This window comes from Suillus discolor (genome assembly GCF_016758755.1).
Source record: "Suillus discolor strain FC423 chromosome Unknown F5147scaffold_11, whole genome shotgun sequence".
Taxonomy (NCBI): Eukaryota; Fungi; Basidiomycota; class Agaricomycetes; order Boletales; family Suillaceae; genus Suillus; species Suillus discolor.
In genome coordinates, this window is record NW_024541258.1 from 326,644 (window position 1) to 344,634 (window position 17,991).

The 17,991-nt window shown below is 48.7% G+C and overlaps 5 protein-coding genes across 5 annotated transcripts; 2 read left to right on the forward strand and 3 right to left on the reverse strand.

The window, feature by feature from the left end:
* Positions 1 to 685: 685 nt before the first annotated feature.
* F5147DRAFT_759064 (uncharacterized protein) lies at positions 686 to 1,575 on the forward strand (the record flags this gene model as incomplete). Its single annotated transcript, XM_041440430.1, has 5 exons — positions 686 to 872; positions 948 to 1,022; positions 1,074 to 1,157; positions 1,205 to 1,306; positions 1,360 to 1,575. Exons 1-5 carry the CDS (start codon positions 798 to 800, stop codon positions 1,573 to 1,575), a joined length of 552 nt encoding a protein of 183 aa, XP_041296113.1. The 5' UTR covers positions 686 to 797.
* Positions 1,576 to 8,170: 6,595 nt separating this feature from the next.
* F5147DRAFT_650232 (uncharacterized protein) lies at positions 8,171 to 9,571 on the forward strand (the record flags this gene model as incomplete). The annotated part of the gene is made up of 6 exons (XM_041433430.1): positions 8,171 to 8,487; positions 8,653 to 8,774; positions 8,825 to 8,862; positions 9,064 to 9,166; positions 9,217 to 9,351; positions 9,372 to 9,571. 6 exons carry the CDS (start codon positions 8,171 to 8,173, stop codon positions 9,569 to 9,571), a joined length of 915 nt encoding a protein of 304 aa, XP_041296114.1.
* A 284-nt stretch (positions 9,572 to 9,855) lies between these two features.
* On the reverse strand, positions 9,856 to 11,556 carry F5147DRAFT_751881 (uncharacterized protein; the record flags this gene model as incomplete). Its single annotated transcript, XM_041440201.1, has 2 exons — positions 9,856 to 9,887; positions 10,338 to 11,556. 2 exons carry the CDS (start codon positions 11,554 to 11,556, stop codon positions 9,856 to 9,858), a joined length of 1,251 nt encoding a protein of 416 aa, XP_041296115.1.
* Positions 11,557 to 11,559: 3 nt separating this feature from the next.
* F5147DRAFT_679983 (uncharacterized protein) lies at positions 11,560 to 12,710 on the reverse strand. The gene has a single exon (XM_041436286.1). The coding sequence runs from the start codon at positions 12,561 to 12,563 to the stop codon at positions 11,673 to 11,675; it is 891 nt and encodes a 296-aa protein (XP_041296116.1). The 5' UTR covers positions 12,564 to 12,710; the 3' UTR covers positions 11,560 to 11,672.
* Positions 12,711 to 12,951: 241 nt separating this feature from the next.
* F5147DRAFT_34823 (uncharacterized protein) lies at positions 12,952 to 14,541 on the reverse strand. Its single transcript, XM_041429323.1, has 11 exons — positions 14,371 to 14,541; positions 14,203 to 14,312; positions 14,061 to 14,150; positions 13,984 to 14,006; positions 13,890 to 13,923; positions 13,767 to 13,836; positions 13,660 to 13,710; positions 13,532 to 13,604; positions 13,418 to 13,475; positions 13,144 to 13,363; positions 12,952 to 13,084 (listed from the first exon to the last, which is right to left on the reverse strand). Exons 2-10 carry the CDS (start codon positions 14,241 to 14,243, stop codon positions 13,162 to 13,164), a joined length of 642 nt encoding a protein of 213 aa, XP_041296117.1. The 5' UTR covers positions 14,244 to 14,312; positions 14,371 to 14,541; the 3' UTR covers positions 12,952 to 13,084; positions 13,144 to 13,161.
* Positions 14,542 to 17,991: the final 3,450 nt, after the last annotated feature.

Here is a 17,991-nt window from a genome sequence, read left to right on the forward strand (position 1 = left end):
GTACTGTACGGCTCAGACGTGACCCGGACACTAGAGACATTACGAGATCGTGAAATGCGAAATTGGTGCGCTTAACTATGTATTCTGTGAGGTCTAAATTTAATGCTCTCCCTGGTTTCAACTTTCGTAGCATACTTTTCTTTTTATAAGCTCGCCCGTCTCACGTAATGAGGTATTTTGAATCACTGCATGCCGCAACTTGCCGCACCACACCATTCAACGCTCAGCGCTCATTTCCTACAAGTACTGTCATCATATTATATACACATACAAGACACTTGTTGTGTAGAGTGCAGCACAGCGGTACGATCTGGCGAAATCCTAAGGCCCTTGGTGATGCATTCAACATTGTTGGCAACTTATTTCCAACGCGATTTTTGGGTGTTTAGGCGGCTGGCCTAGCTCGATGCGTAAGGTGGCCCTATATATGGCAAAGGGTTGCACGGACGCCGACCCGGCGCAAGATTTGGCGCAAGTCCCACCAGTTTTCTTCGACTTGACAATGATTGTGATGTGACTTTCGTTGTGCCATACATATGTATGTGTTTACTTACCCGCACCCGTGAATCCAGCTACATGTTGCGTGATGAACGACGCTAAAGTTTCGCTAGGAACCACATTCCATTATTATAACTTGAATGTGGCTGAATAATTAGCACCGCCTTGAGGCTTGTGGACGGTATTCGCGCGCTTGTTATTTGACTTCTGGTTCTACCAAGTACTCTCCCCCACGGGGCCCCACCTCTAATTCTTGCATCCTTTTTCCTCGGGCTGATTCCAGTTTTTGACTGTTCCCAATGAGTGAAGACCACAGGCAGGAACTTCCTCCGGAGGCGTATGGATCTAGAGAAGCAACTGCTGGCGAGAGCTCGGTACGTGCCATCATGAGATTGCTGTCGACAAGCGCTAATAACATCGTCGCTGCCTCTCACGCATCTTTTGTCCAGAGCCAGCACCGTAGCGGTTGCGGATTCGGTCAGGCCCTACGGAAAGTTAAGAAGAATGTGACCAAAAAAGTTTCTGTACGTCGGCCTGAATGCTGAAGGAGCTAGAATATAGCTGATATTGTGCAGAAACGCTTCAAGCGTTCCTGCCGCCAAGTTCCCGTTGTCCAAAACGTCGATCATCAAGGTGCTTCATCGAATCATAATATCGAAGTAAGTAGTCATTATTTTGATCTTGAACTAGTCTGAGGTCCACCAAGGATGCGTCGCGTCTGCATCCTTCCGATGGCGACAAGCCCGTCACATCTGAAAATCTCAGTGGCTGTATGGATCAAGGAGCGTCCGGAGAACCTGCTCCGAAGGTAGTTAAGCCAAACGATCTAGTTTTCATCTCTAAATTCTGGTGGTCGTGCAGGTCCTCGACGTCCCTCCTGGCGTAGAAGAGATTCCTGATTCCCAATTAGTTGATGCTGAACTTCGGGGTGCCCGTGAGGGTACGGAAAGTATGAGACTACTCGGAGGACATGTCACTTCTGTAGTATCCAAAGCTGAGGATGGACCAAAAGATCTCGCTGCCGCAGACGATTTCCAGACCACATATCTTCAACCACTCAAAATTTTCTGTCATTGAGAGTCTTGCGAATGTATGGGTCGCTCTTCTTGGTTAGAAACGAGCTAATCAGGTTGCTTAGGTACATCCTTACGCAAAGATGGTGCTGGGTATGCTGTCTGCTGCATCCAAAGTACGTGTAGTTTTGCCCTCCTGTTCAGCAGTTGTTGACTCTATGCAGATCATTCTCGCTCAAACAAAACGCGACCAATCGGTACAATCTCTTCTCAAGAAATTGGAACAAGTTTACCGTTTCATGTCACAAGATGACACCCTTGGCCAGATTTCATCCAAGCGCAGTATCGCTGGACGAATCGCCCAGCAGACTCTGGAATGTGCGTGTTTCATCAGGGATTATTCGGAGAAAAAGAGCTTTTGTGAGTCATCGAGCTATTACACTTCCCATATTGTGAATCTTATGCCATTATCACAGGGACGAGACTAGGGAAAAATGTTGTCTCGGAGACGGACGATCTGATCACACGGTACAACAACACTTTGGATGAGCTTATGCAACAATTTCGGGACCAAGCTCTTCGGGACATAGCCGATCTTGTCCGGTGTACGAGTAAGAATTCGGTCGTTCTGACTTTCCGTCCACTCAAACCCATTCAGGTGACGAACTGGGTGACAAACTAGATCTCAGCGGTATCCCTTACGCAGCAGGTGCGGGACTAAATACCACGAAACAATGCCTATCAGGGACACGCACGGCCATTCTCTCTCAGATCACTGAATGGATCAACGACACTGGAGATACTGCTCAGCGTGTGCTGTGGCTATCTGGCCCTGCGGGCACGGGCAAATCGTCCATTTCTCACACAATCGCTAACTGGTTCAACGACTTGGGAGGGCTTGGTTCGTGTTTCTGCTTCGACCGGAACCAAACCGACAAACGTCATGAAAAAGTCTTCTCTACTATCGCTCGCGACCTCGCTGACCGTGATCCGGAGATGAGACGAACATTGGCGAATACAGTGGAACATGCAAAGGCGCTTAAGAAGACGACAGATATAAATCCAGCAGTGGCGCAAGCTGTTTATGGAACCGCTAAAGAAGTTTTCTGGGTCAAGTGTGGGGCCTGTCTTGGTTGTGATCGAAGCGTTGGACGAGAGTGGCGGAGTCGAGACACGGCGTAACCTTCTCCGCATACTTGCGGGTACACTGGAGGGCGAAGGTCTTCCCAAAATCACCGAACTCCCATCCAACTTTCGGATTCTTGTTACTTCTCGCGCGCTTTCTGATATCAATTCTGAATTTCAGGATGCTTTACATATCCAGCGGTTATCCATGGACGACATCTCAGAAAAAGACTCGAAGAGAGACATTTATACTTTTGTGTCTCACGAGCTGAAAAAGGTGTCTGGTCTTGGGAACAAAGAGTTCGCAACCCTCGCTAACAAAGCTGATGGACTATTCGAGTGGGCATGTCTTGCATGCGAATACATCCAAAAACCCTCTGCTGGCTCATACCCAATTGAACGCTTCAATTCTGTCGTGTCCCACAATCATGGAAAGCGGGAGAACTTGTTGTATGGCATGTATAGCTTCATTTTAGGAGAAAACATGGGAAAGGATAGCACAGAAATCGAGTATCCACGAGCGCTAGCAAGGTTTCATTCCGTGATGGGACAAATACTTGGCTCAGCTGAGCCCCTCCCTTTAGATGCCCTGAATGCCATGCGGCGTTGTTTTCCAGACCAAAGTGAGCATTACGAAGTAGAAATCGTGGTAGCACACATGGGATCCCTACTAAGCGGCACTACCAACTCATCTAGCCCCATCCGACCCCTTCACGCATCCTTCCGCGAATTTCTCACAAACAAATCATCCAGCGGAGACTTTTTTGTGGAGATGTTGAAATTGCAACGTGATCTTGCTTTTGCATCACTTCGAGTGATGGAACACGACCTTCGCTTCAATATGTGCAATTTAAAGTCTTCATACCTGTCCAATAGTGAGGATACTGGGCTGCCGGATAGAGTCGCAGCACGCATACCCTCGCATCTGTCCTATTCCTGTCGATTTTGGGCTACGCACGTCCGAGCAACAGATTTTGACACGAAGCTCGCCAAGGAAATAGGATCATTCCTCGATAACGAGCGACTACTCTTCTGGATTGAAGCAGTTGGCCTCCTCAATGCACTCAGCGGTGCAGTTGCTGTGCTTCCATTCATTACCCAGTGGCTAAAGGTGAGAACAGAGTTACCTGGTGGTGTTGGGCGAAGTGCTTACGTGCGAACGCAGGGCCAATCTGGATATCAAAATATCTTGTCCACTGCAATGGATGTGCAAAGATTTGTCCAGGTCTTTGGTGGCATGATTTTGCACAGCACGCCACATCTGTATGTATCAGCGCTACCATTTTGTCCCATCAAGTCTACAATAGCTACAAAGTTTACTGCAAGGTTTCTGAACACTCTTCATCTGATTCGTGGACGTCTTGTGAACTGGACGGCTATTCAGACCATGATCAGTGGGCACACTGGTCTGGTTTGGTCAGTCTTGTTCTCGCCAGATGGCACTCACATTGTGTCTGGTTCAGAGGATTCCACTGTCCGGCTGTGGGATGCAGCAACAGGGCTGCCATTGGGTGAGCCCCTCCGAGGGCACAGTGATCCAGTTTCATCAGTCTCGTTCTCGCTCGATGGCACTCACATTGTGTCTGGTTCATACGATTCTACTGTCCGGTTGTGGGATGCAGCAATGGGACTGCCATTGGGTGAGCCCTTCCGAGGGCACACTGATTCGATTTTGTCGGTCTTGTTCTCGCCTGATGGCACTCGCATCGTGTCTGGTTCTTCGGATTCCACTGTCCGGCTGTGGGATGCAGCAATGGGGCTGCCATTAGGTGAGCCCTTCTGAGGGCACACTCAACCGGTTGAGTCAGTCTCGTTCGCGCCCGATGGCACTCGCATTGTGTCTGGTTCTTCGGATTCCACTGTCCGGCTGTGGGATGCAGCAACGGGACTGCCATTGGGTGAGCCCCTCCGAGGGCACACTGATCCAGTTTTGTCAGTCTCGTTCTCGCCCAATGGCACTCGCATCGTGTCTGGTTCTTCAGATTCCACTGTCCAGTTGTGGGATGCAGCAACGGGGCTGCCATTGGGTGAGCCCTTCCAAGGGCACACTGGTCCGGTTTTGTCAGTCTCGTTCTCGCCCGATGGCACTCATATCGTGTCCGGTTCTTCGGATTCCACTGTCCAGCTGTGGGATGCAGCAACGGGGCTGCCATTGGGTGAGCCCCTCTGAGGGCACATTGATTTAGTTTGGTCAGTTTTGTTCTCGCCCAATGGCACTCGCATCGTGTCTGGTTCTTCGGATTCCACTGTTCGGCTGTGGGATGCAGCAATGGGGCTGCCATTAGGTGAGCCCTTCCGAGGGCACACTCATCCGGTTGAGTCAGTCTCATTCTCGCCCGATGGCACTCGCATCATGTCTGGTTCCTTGCATTCCATTGTCCGGTTGTGGAATTCAGCGACAGACGAGCAATTCCAGGAACACACTCAGATCCACTCCTCCGCATTCTCTTTGGACAGACGTCTCACCACACCTTGCAAACAGGACACTATCATGTTAATCAATACTCGGAACTAGGGATCCGCACGGGTGAACCCCCGGGTGTCGGCAGGTCAACCTGCACCCGCACCCCGAGGTAAACCCACACCCGCAGCAAGGGTACGGGTTGCACAGTGGGTAGCGAAGTAAGGACCCGGGGTACAACCCATCAAGGGTGTACCCGCGGGTCATAGATCTGCCAGTGCTTAGCACATATGTCCAGCACACGTCAGCGAATGCTGACGTGACTCGAACATATGTGGATGGCACAAGGAGGAGTGGAGGCACAGCGCGAATGACGGACGCGTCGAAATAGACGCTGATGTCGTGGCAGGTGGTGTGTCGCGTATGATCGAAGTCGAAGGTGAGCGTGTCGAAATGGGAGATGGTGGTGTGGTGGCGCGAGAGTGTGACGTGTCAGGCGTCGCGTCCTTGTTGCAGAAAATGGGGGCAGAGTCAGGACGGCGACTTACTGACAAGATCCTTCCTTCCTCCTCTCGTTCCTCCTCTTTTCCTTCTCACTTCCTTCTCTTTCCCTTCTTTCCTCATCCTCGTATCCTCCGTATGTGTCCGAGCCACGCCAGCATTCGCTGGCGTGCTCTGGGCGCAGATGCTCGATGCTGGCGGTTGGTAGCACGAGGTGGGAGCTGCTGGTGGCGTCCTGGATGGAGGTGGTTGTTGCTGTGGGAAGGGAGCTGCTAGCGATGGTGATGGTGGTGCCGGCGTCGAGGAACGTGTGAATGGTGGTGGTGGTTGCTGGCTGAGGGCGTCCGTTGATGTGCTTAGTGGCGTTAGAACGGGTGCCGGAAGAATTGGCATGGGGGGTGCAGCGAGTGCTGCCGAACGCGAGGATGCTGGTGGTGGCGTGTTAGCAGGTGAGTGCTTGGTGGTGGTGCCAGTTGTAGCGTGCACGCGGGAAGTATCGCGTTTATGGAAGGCACGGGTATAGCTGGGGTACGGGTAAGAGCGCGGGTCTTAGAATCCCGACCCGTACCCGTACCCCAGTAGTACCCGTACCCGTGACCCGCGCGGGTTACCCGTACCCGTGCAGATCCCTACTCGGAACAATCGCACTATTTGCTTCGCATCAAGCTTGGAATATGCACTGCAAAACCCTGATGAGCTTCTTGAGGATGTCTCCGCTGAGCTACCTGAGGATACCCCCGTTGAGCTACTTGAGGGCACCTCTCATCTTAATTCAACCCATGTCATGCTGAACGATGGATGGATGAAAGGAGCCTTGCATCAACTGCTTTTCTGGGTACTGCCTGCTTCCCAAGAACGACCATTTTATTCACCTGGGACTGCATTGACGATACCCAGTGGGCAAGAGATTAATTTGAGTCAAATGGCTCATGGAGAAGACTGGTCGAATTGCCGAGATGCGTGAGTTCATGGCCTTGATTGTCTCTTGTAGTTGCTGAACCAATACTTTCAGCACTACTTGCAAATGATCCAGTTGTAGTAATACCGAGTATACGGTTTTGTTCTATGTCGATCCTATATCTGCTATCGAGTTCGAATTTTAAAGTTGTTCGCTATCGTCGTGGTTGCAGAGTGGATGCTTCACCAATAGCATGTCAAATCCATTGTACGCTACAAGTATCATAGAGTGACGATGGCATAATGAGGTTTGTTTATCTGGTGCTCTTTGTTCCTCAGGATGCATTCATCCATGCACGTTTTGCATCGGACACAAGTAACAACACGATTCTTTGATTGATACAACATCGATTACTAGCATTGTTGCCTTTATACCAATTATTTCAAAATAAGTTTGACGGGTATTGGAAGTCCTCCAGGCCCACGAAGTTCACCTTTATTCTTCTCGCCGAAACGAACCAATAGAAGATGCTAATATTCCTAGCTTTATCATTGGTCCCACTCGTTTGTCCTCCTCCAAAGGGTTGTTAGCTCACGGCCGCGCCAGTGGATTTCTCGTTGTAATAGACATTGCTGGCAGCGTTGCGTAGCTTGTTTGTGGCAGTTAGAAGGGCTTTGCGGTCTGCGGAGAAGCTGGAGAAGAGGTCGCATATCGCAGAGATGACTTACATAGAGCCAGTCAGTGCGTAAGGCAGGGGTGTTATCGATGAGTTCCAGAGTCTTCTCACAATTCGCGTCGTCGTATACATAAGCCTGAAAAATTGTTGGTACATCTGGCCGCATTTCCAAACAAAAAATCATCAGCGATGACAGGACCAAAAATTTCTTCTTTCATGGTGATTGATTCAGGATCTTTGGTTAGAATAATAGTAGGCTGTACGAAGTGGCCCCTGGAGTCATCACCTGTAGGATCATGAGAAAAGTTGCAGGTGAGTCATACTATCCGCCTTACCGGTGCCTCCGATAAGAACATCCCTTCTCGCATCCTTGGCTTTATGGATGAAGCCAATTGTTTTGTCATAAGCCGGACGACACCGGTAGCAGATGTAGTGGTGGTTAGCTTGATGTGCACCTGTCTAATACCCCTGTATCTTCTACATCGATATGGACAGTGCTGTTCGAGGCTTGTCATTCCTGTATAGCATACGAATTAATAGCCCCTGGCAGTCCATGAGACGTCCGATGGTCCAAGACATTCAATACAGTTGCCAACCGGCATGCAATATGTCACGCACCAAGGTGTTTTATGGTTTATCTTCTTTGACACTGAGCCTGAGGTATATACACTGCTGTATGTATACAAGCATCTGAGCTCGTAACATTGAGAGTACAAAATTGAAATTGGCTCGCGTTATTTGTACATGTGGGGCTCAGGTATTTATTTCGCCGCATCACTGCCACACCACACCAAAATATACAACTGTCATCATGCACAAGCCCGACATTCCTCAAACATATTGCGATAGTCGCAGTAGGTGGAATATATATGATGATATCGAATAGTCAAAAGACGCACGCGGTTCCGTTCCAACAAGGAGCCCTCGTTGCTCCGATGCTCCTTATCATCTACACGGAGTTCTTCAGGAAGGACATCAGCTTCTGGTGGTAGCCCGACTAAGAACGTCCTACCGTAAGGTGCTCATTCGCTATGGATCAATATGGCTAAGCTCCCCTTATGGACGGAAAACTTGAAATGGACATCATCTACCACAGCGAAACCTTCTTCACCACTGTCCTCACCAATCCTCACGAAGAGAAAGACAAACGTCTAGCCTCAGATACTAACGATGACACCTCACCATCGCGATCGCGGGCCAAATCATCCTCTTATGTACCACACCGATCCCCCATCCCACAAAGTCTCAATGATGCTGTGGAGATGCTATCGTTGTATGAGTCACAGGCTACTTCTGACACTGGTCACGGGCTACCACCGTCATCCCCATCGACCATAGATAAACCACGGCTGAGCATAAGCCATCCTCCCAAAGAGTAGATGAATGAGAAACGAGAACTCCAAAACTGGTTACGAGCAACAGTTTTTGGATGGCACACAGTACATCGATCCCTGCCACAGTATTTGATAAGACTATTAGCAGTCCTGTTCTCAACAAAGGTATAGCTTTTCACTACCGATAGTACTCTGTTGGCTGATAGCCTGACACGTCCAGAGGTAACCAAGAACATGAGCGCTGCAAAGAGCCCCACAGGAGGAAGACCAATTACGATATTAGGAAGCCTATTCACCTTGCTCCTAGTACTACTTTGGCGTATGGGTAGTAAGTACGCCACATCTATGGATTAACAGTGTCTCATACCTCCTCTCAAGACACCTATCCTTCATTACCTCGCATCAGACTTTCCATAGTTCGTTGAATCAGACTACGCAAGACATTTCTCGACACATTGTACATGCTTCATCTTCAGGCGCAAAACTCCAGTTGCACGAATGATGACATAGCAGAAGGCTGGTACCCATCTCGAGTCCTTGCGACTAGCTAGTCAACATATATATAGGCGCCCAGGCCTAAGCCTACCACTTCACGGGAAGTACTGTCGGCTTACTAGAGGAACAGCGATGGTTACTTGGAGAAGGTGGCTCATGGCGAGCTAAGGGATGAGGTATATTGCCAATTGATGAAGCAGCTCAACGGGAATCCCAACGGCATACGTATGTCATCTGTCTACATCTGGTCTCTAGTCATCATACAAATGTTTTAGGGAAAGCGTCTTCAAAGGCTGGCAATACCCTATGTACTCCTTATTGCTTTACCGCCCTCGAAGAGTTTCGAGACCTACCTGCGTTCCTTTATGCAACATCGAATGGCTCAGCAAGAGGGCGGGTTGACGTGATAAGTACTGTCTCCACCGTCTAGTTGCGATCTCGAAGAAAGGACCACGCATAAAGCCTCTGACGATGGCAGAGATCGAGACCGCGTCAGATGCTGCTTTCAACCCATCCACATTCGGGGAACCGCTGGACGTGACGGTGCGCCTGCAGAGCGCAACTACCACACAAGCAGACTCCCATCGTCTCCCGTTCCTCGCAGACGGATCTCCGCTCTTGGGGCTGTGAAAGTGGAAGGTATCTACCGCGTCCCTGGGGATAGCGACTTCGTGTCGGAACTGAAGTTGCACACTGATGGGAGCAATTATACGCCTGACGGCGTAGATGGTCCACATGTCCTAGCTTCGTTGCTCAAGCTCTGGTTGCGCAAGCTATGCGACCCATGATGCATGAAGAGATGTACAAAGACTGCATCGCGCATTCTCACGAACCTGAAACGCGCATACAGTTCGTATGTGTCTGTCCACGATAGAGGTGTAATTCGGAATCTATGGCCGTTGTGTTCACAATATTCAGTGCGCGTTCCGGTGATGTCCTTGTCGATCTGTATTGATATCTTTGCAGGTACGAACAAGTGTTCGTCTGCGATCAAATTGACGCGGATAACGATAATGTTCCTGTCATGGCCTTGGTGCCGGTCTACCATCGCCCCACAACCTCGCCTGTCTAACTCCCGCAATTACTGTGGTATCGTATATCCACCATCACCCACCATCCAGCTTGAAATTGCATTCATGTGTATACAGACATCTTCAGTTGTATCTCTTATCGTCCATCATCGATGTGTCATCTTCCAACTCTGCTGTCACTCATCAGGGTAGCACACACTGCTCCCACCTCTCCTTAATTACGACAAAAATGTATAGATTAATACGCTATTTGAATTCCAGCTGATCTTCGCCCAGTATCTTGGAATCCAGAAAATCATCCAGCCCTGTGGCAGCTGTCCGTTCAGAACCTTGTTTCCGACGTGTTGGCTGCGACTGGCGAGAACCCCACTGGCCGAACTCATACCCGTCCTCCACATTCTCCTTGAGCGCATCGCCCTTCCATGCATCCAAAGCCGGCAATTTCTTGCCCGGCCTTTTCCCCTGTTTCCTTCTCGGCTCCTTGATAGTAAGCTGCTCGATCTTAGACAACATCCCGACGACTTCTCCACTCCCAAACACAGACTCCTCTTCCCAGATCGTGCGCGCGCCTACTTCACGCCTTAGTTTTTCGACGAGTTTCTTGGTTCTACCATCCGGCTCGACGCCATTGACCCGCATCTCTTCGAGGGCGTCGTGCACGCCTCTGAGGTCGCGGAAACATGACCAGCGGGTTTCTATCAGCTCATTGTATGCGGGTGTGGTGCACCCGAATACGTAGCTTGGGATGCTTAAGTGCCGGGCATAGTCGAAGATGGAGAGAGCTAGGTGGGGATCACGGTATTTATCACGGAAAGAGCGCATGAGGTGCGCGATGAGGTAGGGATAAGTCGGGTGTTGGAGTTCAGGGTGCATAGATGCAAGTTGTGGCGGTGGATTTGCGCTTGCACTTTTCGAGGTTGGAGTAAGGCCTGGAGTGTGCTGTTCCTCGGCTTTAGCAATAGCATTCCGTGCGCGTTCCTCGTATTGCTGAGACTGCCCAAACACCTCGCGCATAGACCATTCAAGCAGCTGCTGATCCGTATCGCAAAGCTCCATTTCCTCCTTCTTCTTATCAAATTCCTCATCCGCCTCTGTCGTCCATTTCAGCCGTTTTGAGTGCCGTCTGAGTTTGCCGAATAAATCTGACGTTGGGGCGTGGCCGAATGGTTTGCGACCGATTCCTATTCCGTCGAGAACAGCGAGCGGGTCTTCTTGTTTTGAGGAGGAGAATTTGGCGGAGGGGTTCTTTTGCTCTGAGACTGCGTCGAAGATCATGTTGAACATATCATCGAAGGCGCTGATTTCGCGGGCAGTCATCGCTTGTCTGCGTGCCCGGGTGCGCCCTGAGGTTTCTACGCCGCCAACGCGTAAGTGATTGGCGACTGGGGAGGGGAGGATAGGTGGCATCTCTTTTATTGAGTCGTCCAATATGTGGTCCCAAGGAGATTCTTTGGCAGCAAAAATGGAGTTAGGTTGCGTGCTGCTGCTGCTCTCTGACAGCATAGCAGAGGATGTGAGGCAGCGTGCAGCTGCCCTTGCAAGACTTGCACCTGCATAATGAGAGACTCGATGGTAGACGAGCATGAATGAGTATAAATATTCCTAATTTGGCCAAAATTGGGCATCCTTGAAATATAACATTTGCTCGACTAACCTATTGATATCATGATATATCGTGTCTAGTAGTGCACTACTACGTTTCACGTCGTCTTAGGAAGGCCGTCAATGCAATCTCGAATGAGACGCAAAGTCTCGACCTTGTCGTACAACACGCACGTGCACTCAGTATTAGGGCACCTGGCATCCCAACATGCGATCGCTTCAGGCCACTCAGTCAATCCCACATCGACGACCGTGTCTCCCAGCGGTCGCACATCCATCTCCATCACGACTCTATACTTGAGCTCTCTCCACGTATGATGATCAATCTTCCATCTACACCTCGGACAAGATGCTGTCATGCTTCCTGTCACGAACGGCTGCTCATTGAGTCGTTGCCGGATGCCCTCGCGTCGATTGCGATGCAAGTTCATCAGGTCAAGCACAGCACCCGTGTGCAGCTTTCGGAGGACGGGTTGATATTCCTGTGCGTAGATGTTCAGAGCGAGCGACTGCGCGGATGCATGTCTGGCCTCCTCTTCCCATCCACAACGGGTTGCAGCTGCGTATAGACGCAGAGGCTGGTCTAAGAACGGGGGCGTCATGATAAGCACGCGTATGAGCGACATAGGCCCTGGCATGTCGTATTTTTCTGCAGCGAATAACATTGCATCGGCTTCATCATACGACGTGAGTGGATTGATCGGCAGACCGCAGATCATGAGTAGGAGACTCTCTAGTGTGTGCGAGTCCTCGTCTAGATTGATGACCTCGGGGTGATTAGGGAGAGGGTTTTGTTGAGGCATGGAAAAGAGGGATCGGAACCAGCCCGATGTCGTTTTGAGCGTCCATGAGTGGATGCGGAACAGAGTTTGATCTTTGGCGCCGAGCACAACATCGGCATCTAGAGAAGAGAATGACTGGTGGAAGGTGCCGCCATAATTCAGCGCTTTGACTAGAGCCGTATCAGGAATGGACTCCGTTTCCATCATCGCGACTGCCGGTTTAATCAAGTGAGATGAGCTGACTAGAGCAGAACTTCAGGTCAGTACCTTGCTTCTTTCGATATCAAACGGCCTGACTTAGTGGTCCCGTGCGGATCTTGCAATTGGGTTCAGGGTAACTTACTAGCAGAGCTGCTAGCTGATACACCGTGGGGACTGATCACATGTTCACTTAAGCCACATAAATAATAACCCCTGTCTACTATAGAAAGAGAAACCTCTGTCATTCAATATTCAACGTTCAACAACTACAATCTCAAAATCACACACAAAGCTGTATGCATCATGACGTTGGAGCGTCAATGTTGGTTAGGTCAATGGTTTCACAAAGTCAACATCTTGACATGCACTCGAGAGAGATCCTGTTAAACAAAATGCAAGATTTCAAACACATAGATAAAGCCCCATAAGAAGTTCTACAAATTTCAACTCGCGCAAAATACATGACATACAAGCAATCTTATATAGAAATAAGCAACTTAGTGAGTCCATTGATTTGAACGAAGATACTACGAAACCACAGTAAACATTGAGATGCAGATATCACAGAACGGATGTCTAGACGCACCGATGTCGCATCCCCTAATCAAGCATGGGTGATCGTGTAACGTCCAGTGTTCGCGTCGCGCGAGAGGTTCCAAGTTGTGTTCTGAGCAAGCCCAGTGAGGTCCTGCGACCAGATCGCAGGAGTGTCGACTTGACCTCGCAAGATTGAGGTCTCTTCATAGTCCGACGTGATGTAGGCACGCAGGACCGGACTGAACTTTGCCGTGACGCGACTGCCATCTCTGCATTTGATACTGTGAACGCTCTGAAGGAGAAATACAGGAAAGATGACATACCCAACATCGCTGAAGTAGAGTACGGGTGTGGGCATAAAATCTCCTTTGTTTACGAAGCCTGGAGGTGGACAATATGCTCAGGTGAAAGAAGAGGAGATGATGATGGTCACAAACCGACTGCTATTTCTTGAATACTCCCAGTGTGGTTCTGGGCCTGCAGGATGCCAGCGGTTCCCGCCTGAGGGGGCTACACGAGGTATTCGTCGGTGGTCGGGACGAAAATAAACGGAAGCCAGACTTACAGAGAAGTGATAGACATCGTTGGCTTCTGTCAGGGTTGTTTTCTCGTTGTTCTACATCATGGCTTGCGTTGGTGCTAGCAATTTCGAAGTAGATGAGAATCGCTCACATTGATATTGACGGAGGTCGCAGCGCTGATGACCTTCCCACTCTCGACCTGGGCTCTGGCGAATGCAAGCCTATACAATATGTAAGCGACTTTGAAGACTATTGATCTTGTCGATCATCTTACTGGGCCGTGTAGGTCGCGGTAGCCCTGTATGGACCTGGAGAGAGGGCTCATATGTAAGTCGGGAACTTGGCAGCAAGAGAACAGGAAAACCCACCCGACTTCCCGAATTTGCTGACTCTGAAAAAAATAGCAAGGTTTTAAATCGTCCAAGACACGAGTAGGCGCACTTACTTCCAAACTATCGGGAAGACGTCCTCGTAGAGGCCTTCCACGTTGGGACTCCAAGCGAGCATGATCGTGACCTCCTTGCCGAGGTCGTTGCTGCGAAACGTCGGGTGAGCAATCTGTGCAGAGCGAGATCGCGAACACTCACGACTGGAAGGTCAAATTCTTGACAAAGGGTCGGGGTGACATTGTTTCAGATTGTTAAAACACAAAGTGTACTGGTAGTTGAGATTGAGCGTGGATTGAAGAGCTTGAGTTCTGCAGTTAGAGTCTCAGTAAGGAGGCTTTTATATGTTTTGGATCGCATAGGTTGTACCTCCTTCCTTGGTTTGCGATTCAGCCAGCGTCTCCTTCGTGCCCCGGTACCTGATTCTGGAGACCCTAATCATGCGACAGGGCGGTAGCACATGATGGCCCTTGAATCGGATTTGCTAGACAGCCGGCTTCTGCGTGAACCGATTTACCTGGGCGTTTGAGTTGTGTGCCACTGGGAAGTTCGTGGCTGCCGTTGGCTGTTCTTCATACCTTCCAATTGTGCTTGTAGTAGTTGGGGGCTGAGTCACGGTTACGGTCGCAAGTAGGTAGTATATGAGAACAGCAATAGCCTATGGCCCATGGCGCATTTCGCATTTCGCGACTGCAACATCTTTTTGCTATAGTACTGACCTTGCCGGCCCGCCGAGGTTGAGTGTGGTATGAATTAGTAACTGTAACAGTTAAAGTTCAGTCAAACGAGCTGTTGCAGCAAGACGCTGAACCTGCCAATTTTAACCGGCACATGGACTTGACTTCGCCGATCACCGGTTCCGGGTTCACTGATGACTTGTGTACATTGCAAGTTGCTGCGAGTGTCGTTCAGAACGTTCAAGGCGCTTCGCCTGCTCAGCTGATCTTAGATCAAGCGCATCAGTGAACAAATTAAAGACTCTTACACATCGGCGGTTTCCGAATTCGCTTTGAAACCAAGGGCCACTGAAATGAACGCTTAAGTTAAGCGCATCACGGACACTTACGAATGTTTACGACTTCAGTGGCGCACTCCTCCGATTGGTGGAGATGCATTTTAATGTTATTATTTTATTCCGTTTTTATAAACCTACAAAATATGGAACCAAATGTTTTGATTAATGATAATATTTTGCATCTCATTCAATCTCGAAGATAAGATAGATAACATGTACTCGAAGGCATACTACAAAATGAAGGTACAGCCACTAGTTGAGGATGACATCCAGAAAAACAAGCTTGACACCAAGAAGAGAATTGCTATTGTGCAGAAACATATAAACAGTTCTTTTGCAGCTGAATCAAAAGAAGTGAAGGCAGAGATTTATGAGGAGACTGCATAGATCAATGCCTTTAGTATAGGGTTCCAGGAATTAGGGTATGGCGTCTGGTTGACAGGCAAATTACACTGACAACAGATGTATCTACCTTGATATCAATCCCCAATTTTGAATCACTGACTAGTGATGTGCATGGCCCGGCTTCAGGCTGCGGGCTGGCCAAAGCCAGCCCCCATTAAGCTGGGCCAAGCCAAGCCAAAGTCATGGCTTGCACAGGGCTTTGGCCTGGCCCATCATTTTGCAAAGCTGGAGCTGCCGGCCCAAGCTGGGGCTTTTAGGTAGTATAGGGTATCTGTACTGCCTTTCACTACAGGCTTTGCGCATTGTGCAACTAAGGCCATCATATAGAAGAAATACCTCATTCTGGCAGGTGCAACTGTTATTGGGAACCATTGGTCAGTACACAATCATTTTCACCCTCCACGTTTGTGTCTGACACTCATGCTTAAGGGCTATTGCAAATGCTCCAGAGGTCTTCCCGGAACCACACACATTTAATCCTCAGCATTGGATTGATGATGCACTGTGGTCGTATGTGAGGTGATATCTGATTTTTGACTTTTGGCTTTGGCTGCTGGTGAGTAGTATTGTTCATCTCTCGACCATTCCTCATGCCTTACAATATCAGAGTGCATCCTGGTCAACATGTCACAAATTGGTCGGTCTTCATCACCATGGCTCTTATTCTGTGGGCTTTCCCCAATTTATTGTTACATCTAACTTTGTATGTCTTCATGGATATTTTAGGGTTCAGTTTGTGTTACTCAATGTCTCCCTTCCAGCTTGTCTCATCCATCTCCTGTCCCTCGTTCTCCTCCTTGCCTTCTTCCCTCCTCCTGCTCTCATCCATCATCTGTATTTGTCTGAGCCATGTCAGCAGTTGCTGATGTGCACTGGGCATTTGCACATGGTGTTTGCAATGTTGGGAATGGCATGGTGGAGCTGCTCAATAACATTGTGGGGCGTATGCGGCATAGGTTATGTTGTTTGTCTAATGGATGATATAGATATCATTTAATTTTTGTTCTATCTACCTATTAATCATTGATTTCATTTGCCTACTCATGTTTATACTCAGGCCGCGGCTCAGGCCAGGCCAGGCCAGGCCAGGCCAGGGCCAAGCCATTGTCAAGGGCTTTGGCCTGGCTTGTGATTTCTGAAAGCCCAAGCCATCTGAAGCCAGTGTAGCACTCGAGCTCACACTGAGCACATATTCAGTGATTTCCCAATACATATCCAATACCTGTCACTTGCCAATCATTCCCCGATGTAACCCAACGCTAACCCGCTCAAACCTGATGAAACCCGACACTTTGACTAGCGGACCTGACATTTTGGCTGCATCGGCCGACCTGAAATCCTGCGCACTTGTCCTATCCATGTCCTGTCCTGTCTTGCTAGCCCCACTAGGTGCATAGTTGATTATTTTGCACAATCACTCACATCATAGCCAGCACTATTACATGTTTTCCCGTCATCTGCAGTACCTCGTGTTTATTTACATGTACTTCGGACCCGAAATATTTGGCCGCTACTTTCACCTACAGGTTTCCGGATTTCTACGTACTTACATATATATTGGACTGACCTCGAGTATTTCCATCATCCAAGTAGTAGGGAGCCGTTTCCCAATACTTAGTGGTCAAACCTGATATTTCGTAGTTCTTAGTTGACATTGCGAATATTACTGCTCTTTCTATCCAAAATACCTGTCATTATCATTAATCCACATACTGCTCACTTTTCCGAAATTTGTTATCACAATTCCCACTAACCCGCTAAACCCAAACCTGAAACCCGCTAACCTGAAACCCGAAAACATTGGACCTGACACTTTGGCATCGGACATCATAGATATACTTCGGACATTGTTTCTTGCACTCGGACTTTTGACTGTATATTGTTTCACTAACTACAGACCTATTTCAAACAGCAAACCCCTCAGATTGAACACACTTGCTCTGCAAGTATAGCAGACTAGGCTGTGCAAGACTACAACACATTTTTTATATTGCTAAACACTTACTTCATGTAGTGTCCAGCAATAGTTGTATCTCTACACCAGGGCTTTTGAGCCAAGCCAGGCCAGAACATCACTATCACTGACTGTGGCTCGCATTGCTGGTAAACCTCATTGCAGTGAAGCCACCAACCAATGGATATTCATGAATCAAGTTTTGCTGATCTTCTCAAAACCACAACCAATTTTAAGCACATTGCACTGGTAATTGAAGTGCTCCATGGTGTAGCCTGACTTAACCATGAATGATAGAATCTTTCTCAGATGGCCAGAAATCTGTGGGTATGATAACATCATTGAAGAGTCAAATCTTAAGCCATACAAGTGTTTATCACCTCTTTGAGTTCTGGCAGCTGGCATATTTGCTTGCTGCATAGTGATAGCAAATGACATGCATCATGGAGGTTTAGTATATAGGGCTGTTTTGCTGACAAATATCTGTAGCTATTCTTTGTGTTTCCTGTGTCATCTGATGACAAGCCAGAGAACCAAAAGAGTCCAATATCAAGAATAACCTATTGTTATTGAGTGAGCTTTAAATTCATTTAAGCAATCAATGAGTTTAGCACTC